This window comes from Erpetoichthys calabaricus, chromosome 5 (genome assembly GCF_900747795.2).
Source record: "Erpetoichthys calabaricus chromosome 5, fErpCal1.3, whole genome shotgun sequence".
Classification (NCBI taxonomy): domain Eukaryota; kingdom Metazoa; phylum Chordata; class Cladistia; order Polypteriformes; family Polypteridae; genus Erpetoichthys; species Erpetoichthys calabaricus.
In genome coordinates this window covers 209,698,169-209,708,249 of record NC_041398.2, presented here as the reverse complement: position 1 = coordinate 209,708,249, position 10,081 = coordinate 209,698,169, and the positions used below count along the sequence as shown (strand labels likewise).

The window sequence follows — 10,081 nt, the reverse complement described above, 5'->3', positions numbered from 1 at the left end:
CACAGGGCCATGTAGGTTTGGATTTTTTTTCTCCCTAAATAATAAAAACCACCATTTACAAACTGCATTTTGTGTTTACTTGTGTTATATTTGACTAATGGTTAAATGTGTTTGATGATCAGAAACATTTTGTGTGACAAACATGCAAAAGAATAAGAAATCAGGAAGGGGGCAAATAGTTTTTCACACCACTGTATGCATGTGTATATGTGTGTATATATATAATATATATATATATATATATATATATATATATATATATATGTGTATATATATATGTGTATATGACAGCAACACTCATAACAATGACAACACAATTACATTGACAATCATGTTACGTTGTTTTTAAAATGTTTCCTTTACTTTTTCATAACCTCTTTAACACACTACTTCTCCGCTGCGAAGCGCGGGTATTTTGCTAGTATAGTAATAAAAGGCAGTATTTTATACATAGCTAAAGTTTGAAAATATTCCTCTTCATTTTTTAGACAAACAGGCCTGGTCTCTAACTCTCCATGTAAGCCTGTGGAAGTTACTTAGTTTTTCAATGTTCTATTTATTAAAGTAAAACAATATATAGCCCCTTATTACTAATTGTCATGGAATGGTTTGTCTTTGGATTGGTGCAATATGACATAAAGGATGTTTGTTTTTGGTTAACACTTTTGTTTTTTTTTAAGCTGACGCACATCTCCTTATATTTAATACAAGTAACAGTCACTCTTTATGTAGTCTTGTGCAGTTTAATAATTCTGAAACACTAGATGCAATTAATATAACAGGTGAATGTATTCTTCTGGTCATGTTTATACTATGGTTCTGTATATTATATTAAGGTACCAGCTAAGTAATTAAGTAGTGTGGTAGACAGTAGAAATTTAGACACCTTCAAATTTTAATTGAGTGTTATTTTGGAGAAATTAGGTGAAAAGGATAGGCAAGCTGTTTGGGCTAAATGCCCTGTTATCATTTTTTTTTTAAATTCCTAAAAAATGAGAATAGAATTATGGGTCAACAGGAGCAATTTTTGAAATAATAACAAAATCAAAAAGCTGTAATCCTCTAATATTTTTATGAGTTGGAAAGACCGAAGGTAAGTTAGTTGCACTCATTAACCAGAGAGTGGTGTCGCATTACAGGTCTGTGTTGTTCATCCCATGCACGTAAGGATCTCATTGTACATGTGGCAGTAATCTATACTAATAAAAGGCAAAGCCCTCTCTTACTTACTCATCACTAATTCTCCAACTTCCCGTGTAGGTAGAAGGCTGAAATTTGACAGGCTTATTCCTTAGAGCTTACTTACAAAAGTTAAGCAGGTTTCATTTCGAAATTCCACGCGTAACGGTCATAACTGAATCCTATTTACGTACATATATATGTCCATAGCCTGCAGCTCAGTCGCCGTGTGAGGTGGGGTTGTGTCCTGCGTCCCCCGGCCTCCCACGTAGTTGGCTGCCTGCCTATATTGCGTCCCCCAACCCCACCCCTCCCACCTAGTTGGCTGCCTGCCTATTTTACACGTTTGGAGAACCGCCAATGCCTCTTAAACATCTTAGATTCACAGGTGACGATTTGAGTAGTGGACACTTTGATGTTTATGAATGTTTCAACTCTCAAAAGCTGGATGCGAAGTTATCGATGAAACCGGTTGTATGCTTACAACGCTTGACAGATGCTGAATGTCACTCCAACACAACAAGTCCTGCAAATACTAACGTAATTGAAACAAACCATGAAACTCAAACCGATTATGACAGCAGCAATCCAAGCTGTGAGAAAACAGTAAAAAGGAGGCGTGTCAGACGTCATGGTACATTTTCTGATGCAGCTAGACGGAAACAACTTTGTGACGCTGCCGCCAGATACTTGCAGAAAAATCCACAAGTTAATAGACACGCTGCTGCTAAATATTTGCACGCAAATCCACAAGTTCATAGAGCTTCTGTTTCTAGGTATGATCCCAATAATAAAAAGCGGCTCATACGAAAGCAACAGGTTTGGCTCAAAAAAAGCTGATTGTGGATTTGCGTACAGCCACCGAAACTTTGCAACGGCATGAGACTTCAGGTCACGTGTCTGCAAAAGAACCTAATTGAGGCAACTATTTTTTACTGGCAGTGGCTCAGGGGAGAGAGTTTTTATTCCTCGCATTCCCGTTATACCCTCTGATCTCCCATTTTAATTCAAACGCCTCCAATTTCCAGTAAGGCTCTGCTTCGCAATGACAATAAGTTTCAGGGACAAACCCTACAAAAGGTTGGCATTGATTTGAGGCAAGATTGCTTTTCACATGGCCAACTGTACGTTGCATGCTCAAGAGTAAGCTCAGCGCACAGCTTGGTCACATTACAACCGGAGGGCCGAACTGACAACATGGTATACAAAGAGATCCTTAACAAATAATTATTTGTATATTTTCCCTCAATTTAAAAATGTTTACTTTTCTTCTTAATAACAATTTTAAGGCAGTACTTTGCCGTTGCGAAGTGCGGGTATTTTGCTAGTGACCCTATAATCATGTAATATTCTTCATAAGAAGGAACACTTTTTACAGCTAAATTCATGATTATAATATTCAGAAATACTAGGACAGTATGTTAAAAATGTTGTTCTTACAGCTTCTTATCATTCTTTTTTCAAAAGTATTGTAGAGTACACTACAAAAAGCACACTGCTTTCATGTTTGGTTAATCATAATCCAGTAAAGTCTCAAATACCCAACCCAGTGTGCATCATTTTTTTTATTGGCATGACCCTTAGTGTTAAACTTGCAATTGTTTTATGAACATTCATCCTTTAGATCCTAATGCCTCTCAAGTGTCATACTTTATGAATATTACATATTGTAGGATGAGGTTATTTTAATTTTTATTGCCATTGGAGGAGCATAAGGTTTGCATGCATTACAAGGAAATCAGAGGATTTGTTTTATATGGAAAATGTGAGAGTTTTGTATTTCTCTGCTCTGTATTCGGCAGGGCCTTGCATAATTTTATTATACCTTGCTATTTCCTTGCATCATTAAGGACTGTAACAAGATTTTGTAGCTGTTTTGTTTTGCACCTCCAAAGACTGTTCTGCTGTCTCATTAGAAATAGTTGCGCCTTCTTAATACAAGTACAGCACACTACCACTGCATCCTCTTGTCTCTACAGTCCTGGAGGAAAATCTTGGCCTGGGCACTGATTTTGTTTTATTACACTTACTGTGTTAGTGTGGGTTTTTTCTTCACACTGGTTTTCTCCATTATTAAAAAGCATGTTTTAAGTAGATTGTTGTCTGTAAATTAGACTCGTTTGCGTCCAATTTGTATTCTACCTACAGCCGGTTTTATGTCTTGCATCTGATACTACAAAGATAGAGACAGGCTCTCGGACATTCATGATTTTAGTAGTCTGGCAAAGAAAGAGGTAAAAAGGTATACTGCAAGTACACTTGAGCTTTTTTTAAAGTAGTAATATCTGTAAAGATGTACTCTTTTTACCTTTTGATTTTTTTCATATTTCATCTACTGTTTTTTACACTTTATTTTAGCTACATTTGTAAATATGTATGGTAGTATGAGCTTGCCTGGGAATGTGTTCTGTGTAGAAATGCACCTTTAGTGAAAGTGTCTTATTGAAGTGTCTTCATTTTCTGGAGCAGGCAATCCTTGAGGATAACAGAAACAAGAAGTTATCTAAAAGGATGTCTGTGTTATATGCACATTGGAATGTTCAAATAATGAAATATAATTAAAATGTACTTACACATTTATGTAAATCTACTTACTTGCATTAAAAAAATAAATTTACTGTATAGTAGAGTTTTCTGTGAAAAGTGTAAATATCTCTTATACCTCTGAATATGCTCATGACAAGTGTCTTACTGTCATGAGTTCTCTTCAGTTGTTTGTTACAGTCTGTAATTAATCCTTGATAATATTTAATGTGTTTTTCTGGCAGTATTTTCAAGAAATATTGTTGTAAGGCGATACACCATTCAAACTATAAATAATTACTGTCCTTGGACAGCCTTGCATGGATATCTTGTGTATAGTTGCTGTTTATCAGTATTTCATGTGTCCCTCCCTAACTCTCTGTATTCTTGCAGTTTTATATTTATATTGTCTACTTAACCTAATTTTCATGGCAGTCAACACATTTTTCTTTTTATTCTTTTTCTAGCGTTTGGGAGATGTGAAATAAGGTTAGTTGACGCTGAGACTGAGCTATCTGTGCATAGACACGATCACCCAACAACTTCAGGATGAATGGGGATATGCCTCATGTTCCCATCACCACTCTTGCTGGGATCGCAAGCCTCACAGACTGTAAGTACCAGTAATTGAAATGAGTTTTCTCGTGTGATATATTAGTGATGCACCAATCAGTGGGACCAGTATTTCACTCTGTATTTGTGATCAATTGACTTTTAGTGGATGCCATTTTGCCAGTTTTATGAAACAAATAATATGAACATCCTGTATCATTAGATACCCACTGTTTGCATTTGGTTATGTTTACTTTTAAAAAATGAAGTATTGAGTGAGGATGTTGATCATCAGTTTTGTTTTTGTAGCCAGTCCGCAGAACACAGTGTAATGACTTAAGGCACATTTGGACAAGCTGTATACTTGCTTTCTTTTCCCCCATCAAGCGTCTTTTACAAAACAAATGCTTGAAAAATGCTCTTTGACTTTATGCATTTTAATAATTTGAGTGTGACTTTTAGTTAATCTTTATTTAAGCAGTTTGTTGTTTTTATTTGATTGTGTGCCTTACATTTGTAGATCACCTCTGTTACATTTGAGATATTTTTATTATACACATTTTTCTAGATAAAAGTGTTTTATTCAGTTTGTTTCTACACCTTATTTTTTTGAATGTGTTTTCCCAAAATAATACCCTTTTAACTTACAAGTTTTGTTAATTTTGATGAGCTCCATTCGAATGTACGTTGGTGAGCTTTGTTTTTAGACAGTCAGTGATGTCCAGGTTGCCCTCAGCTTTTATTTCATGTCTTCTAGTTTATTTCTTGAAGGATGTTTTTACCATAATTAACTTAAGTTTATAAAAGACACTGTTAATACTCAATGCTTATGATTTGTAACATTCTTTCATGAATAATTTTATGGCTTGTGGAAAGTGCAACACATAACTGCAGCTTTGACAGCCACATATCGTTTTTATTTTAAACGTTTTTGCTTTATACCCCAGAAATAGCAAAGTAAAAGACATTCAAAAGCTGAGAAAGATTCACAGATAAACAGCAAATTGTGTTATGTGGCTGTTTTTTCTTTTCTTTTTTTTAATTGAATTATTAAAATAACAGTTAATGGGCAAACATTTATAATGCATGCTTATAACATGATTTAATATTTTTTATTAACACTAGAATCTTTGAAGCCTACGAAAAAAAGTTGTAATCCTGGGCCAACTTAAATTCCTTCACCCCTCTCCATTAGCATCTTTTGTTTTGCAAATGTGTCGATCAGCACAAGCAGCAAACAGCCTGCAATCCCGCCCCTGCCTGCAGCTCAAGTCTGTTTTTGTAGGTGGGAGATGCCTGGAGTTGTATAGGGTAAATAATATCTTGTTATTTGGAACACATACATTTCATGTGTGTTCTGTGTCTACAACGATCTGGGTAAATGTAGGATGACAGGAAATGTGAAGCAAATGTTGAACACATAGCTACAACAGAAACTTTTTTCATGTTATAGTACTAATGACAAAAGTTTAACGTGAAGTGTATAATATGTGAAGACAGAAGTCCAAATATCAAATAAATACTTAAAGAGTATTTATAGAATAAAAACATACATTTGATTTGACTCTGTAAGAGCCAGTGTAAATTTATGGTCTTATAAAGGTTACTGTCTTTTTTTTTTTTTTTATCAGTTTTATTCTCTCAGTCAACTAAAAATTCAAAGCGTAACTCATTCAAGTTATAGTGATTATATGAAGAGCCTGTGGATCTAAGCATGTTTTAAGTGCTGTTAGAAAGGGTAACATACATATCTATCATTTTTAGTTTTAGGAGAGAATGGCCAGGGCTTGTAACATCATCCTGTGTAGTGAATAGTCTGTGAGTATGGTGTTGGTAGCATGCATGTTCAGGTTGTTATAGTCATGATTGCAAAATGATTTTTGTGTGTTTTCCACTACAATGAGCGGAATTTACTCTCCACTGATAACATTTTGCACAAGCCTATGCTAACTTTCTCATCAACAGACTTTGTAATGTTGACAGTGCTTTTTAGTTTTTCTGAGTTCACTCCCCAATCACATCTTTGGGAGAGTGGATTGCAGCTCTTCCCAGAGTACATTACAGCAAGCAGGGTCATAATGAGGCTGCAACATATATGCTACATCATTTTAAGAAGGCACTGTTTTGTTATTTAAAGGGGGAAAAAAATCGTGTAATATATTGGGGGTGGGGGGTGTGGGCCACATGGTAGGATGGCAATGTGAAATCATCTACACACTATTAAATCATCATTGAACAAGCCTAGTGAGAAGGCTTTAATGCACTTATAAATTAAACCTGTGGCATGTAGACCAATGATAGAACAGAAAATACCTTTGAATGTAGAACTGTTTAAACATTCCTGTTATTTTAGTTGTTTGTGTAAAGATACATTACAGTTTAGTACATTTTTTCATATAATTCTTCTTAAAAAATAATTGCATTTAATTTCATGTCCTTCACATCATCCATGTAAATGCACTACTGACTTCTCTACTAAAGTCTAAAAGTGACTTTCACTTAGCATTGCAATATTTAAGTACTCTTTGTGAAATAATGCTGGTTAGTATCACTTACATTTTAACTTAAACACATTACACTTTAATAGAATAACTATTTCAACATTGTTGGGTTTTGGATCAGAATGTTTTTTTAAAGCCAGAGACAATTCCTTATACCAAACTCCTTTAGTGATCTTTGACAACCCACAAAACTGACAGTGACTTTATTCTAACTCCAGGGTATAAGAGGGGCGGAAAGCCAAGGCAGAATGTGACAGGGCCAAATGCTAGAAAGCAGTTGGGACATTCAAGAAACTAAGTATATGGAGTTTGCATGGAAATTGAAGATTGAAGAGAAAAGGTGACATGTTCAGGATCACGAAGTACATGGCAAAAGAAAAGATGGGAGTGCTTGAAAAATGCTGAAGGGAACATCATGACTGATAGTCACAATTACAGATAACAAAAAGTCGTATTAGTACTGGGGTTAATAGTAGTAGTGTTGTTACATGTACAAAGTTACGTGGAGATGTTACTGAATTAAATTCAATGGGCTGATGAAGCTCATTATGAGATAAAGATAGATAGATAGATAGATAGATAGATACTTTATTAATCCCGATGGGAAATTCACATTCTTCAGCAGCAGCATACTGATACAATAAATAATATTAAATTAAAGAATGATAATAATACAGGTGAAAAAAAACAGACAATAACTATGTATAATGTTAAATATTAACGTTTAACCCCCCTGGTGGAATTAAAGAGTCGCATAGTTTGGGGGAGGAACGATCTCCTCAATCTGTCTGTGGAGCAGGACAGTGACAGCAGTCTGTCGCTGAAGCTGCTCTTCTGTCTGGAGATGACATTATTTAGTGGATGCAGTGGATTCTCCATCATTGATAGGAGCCTGCTGAGCGCCCTTCGCTCTGCCACAGATGTTAAACTGTCCAGCTCCATGCCAACAATAGAGCCTGCCTTCCTCACCAGTTTGTCCAGGCGTGAGGCGTCTTTCCTCTTAATGCTGCCTCCCCAGCACACCACTGCGTAGAAGAGGGCGCTCGCCACAACTGTTTGATAGAACATCTGCAGCATCTTATTGCAGATGTTGAAGGAAGCCAGCCTTCTAAGGAAGTATAACCGGCTTTGTCCTTTCTTGCACAGCGCATCAGTATTGGCAGTCCAGTCTAATTTATCATCCAGCTGCACTCCCAGATATTTATAGGTCTGCACCATCTGCACACAGTCACCTTTGATGATCACTGGGTCTATGAGGGGTCTGGGCCTCCTAAAATCCACCACCAGCTCCTTGGTTTTGCTGGTGTTCAGGTGTAGGTGGTTTGAGTCGGACCATTTAACAAAGTCATTGATTAGGTCCCTATACTCCTCCTCCAGCCCATTCCTGATACAGCCCACGATAGCAGTGTCATCAGCGAACTTTTGCACATGGCAGGACTCCGAGTTGTATTGGAAGTCCGATGTATATAGGCTGAACAGGACCGGAGAAAGTACAGTCCCTTGTGGCGCTCCTGTGTTGCTGACCACAATGTCAGACGTGCAGTTCCCAAGACGCACATACTGAGGTCTGTCTTTAAGATAGTCCACGATCCATGCCACTAGGTATGAATCTAATCCCATCTCTGTCAGCTTGTCCCTAAGGAGCAGAGGTTGGATTGTGTTGAAGGCGCTAGAGAAGTCTAGAAACATAATTCTTACAGCACCACTGCCTCTGTCCAAGTGAGAGAGGGATCGGTGTAGCATATAGATGATGGCATCTTCCGCTCCCACCTTCTCCTGATATGCAAACTGCAGAGGGTCAAGGGCATGTTGAACCTGTGGCCTAAGGTGGTGAAGCAGCAGCCTCTCCATGGTCTTCATCACATGTGATGTCAGAGCAACAGGCCGAAAGTCATTCAGCTCACTAGGACGTGATACCTTTGGGACTGGGGTGATACAAGATGTTTTCCAAAGCCTCGGGACTTTCCCCTGTTCCAGGCTCAGGTTGAAGATGCGCTGTAGAGGACCCCCCAGCTCCGATGCACAGACCTTCAGCAGTCGTGGCGATACTCCATCTGGACCCGCTGCTTTGCTGGCACGAAGTCTCCTCAGCTCTCTGCTCACTTGCGCTGTTGTTATTATGGGTGGGGATGTCTCTCCTATGCTGGTATCAGCAGAAGGATGTGTGGAGGGTGCAGTACTCCGAGGTGAGAGTGAGAGTGGGTTAGGGTGGTCAAACCTGTTAAAAAAGTTGTTCATTTGGTTTGCTCTCTTCACGTCTCTCTCAATGGTGGTACCCCGCTTCGAGCTGCAGCCAGTGATGATCTTCATCCCATCCCACACTTCCTTCATGCTGTTATTCTGCAACTTCTGCTCCAGCTTTCTCCTGTACTGCTCCTTCGCCGCCCTGAGTTGGACTCGGAGTTCCTTCTGCACGCGCTTGGACCAAACTGTGTGTTTTCAAAAGAGGAGTTGCAAAAACACTGACAAGATTGAGATAGGTAAAGCAGTGGGCCATTGTGAAGTGGTCAGATGGGCACTGAGAAAGTCAGATGTGGATGAATAGTTTACTGTATGCAGTAGAGATGCTTCAGTCATTTTTTTTATACTGAGCACTAATTTCATACTAATAAAATTGGCTAATTCACTTTTTTTCTTTCTTTTTAGTGTAAAATTACTTTACACTAAGCCTCTCCTTAGCCAGTTGTACAAAGCCTTATGTTCTGTTTTAAAGTGTTACCCTTGTTCTGTTAGGTTTTTTTCATGCTTTCTTCATTTTTGTTTAAATTTTTTGGGTTTTTTTCTGAAGTTATTTGTTATGTAAGTTCTGCAAATTATATCTACTTGATTGTACACTCTGTTACTTTCTTGAAATAAAATAACAAATTTATAAAGTGTTACTTTTTGTATTTTTATAATGAAACTGCAGACCACAGATGTTAAATATTTTTTATTAACAAATAAAAATCTTTATTTTTCAATGAACATAAAAAATATAGTAAAATAAACTCCTTTTAGAACATGTACTTTTTGAAACCAATAAAACATGTACACAAAACATTTATCCATAATACATATAGCATAGAAGAAAATAAAATGATTATCATAATTACAAGCTGCAATTCTAATAACACTTAAAAAAATTTATCAAGTAGATTCAAGACTAACATGGTTAGCAAGTTTACAAGTAAATAAACTCCCAGTAGACTCATTTAAGCATAAGCTAGCAAGCAGTAAGGACAAATTCTTATTTATCTGCTTTTTAGTCTAATTCTAAATGTCACCTGATGTATGAAATACAAACTTATTCACTCTCCACCTTCAGATAAGCAGTGTCTATTTTAATT

The 10,081-nt window shown here is 37.0% G+C and overlaps 1 protein-coding gene across 7 annotated transcripts in view; it reads left to right on the top strand.

The window, feature by feature from the left end:
• Nucleotides 1-10,081, top strand: part of nipbla (NIPBL cohesin loading factor a) — a 257,134-nt gene that overhangs the window by 103,573 nt on the left and 143,480 nt on the right. For all 7 annotated transcript variants that reach the window (XM_051928337.1, XM_028802451.2, XM_051928338.1 and 4 more), the window contains exon 2: nucleotides 4,170-4,315. In XM_051928337.1, coding sequence (XP_051784297.1) covers nucleotides 4,252-4,315 — 64 coding nt within the window. In that variant the 5' untranslated portion in view covers nucleotides 4,170-4,251. The remainder of the gene's footprint in view (nucleotides 1-4,169; nucleotides 4,316-10,081) is intronic.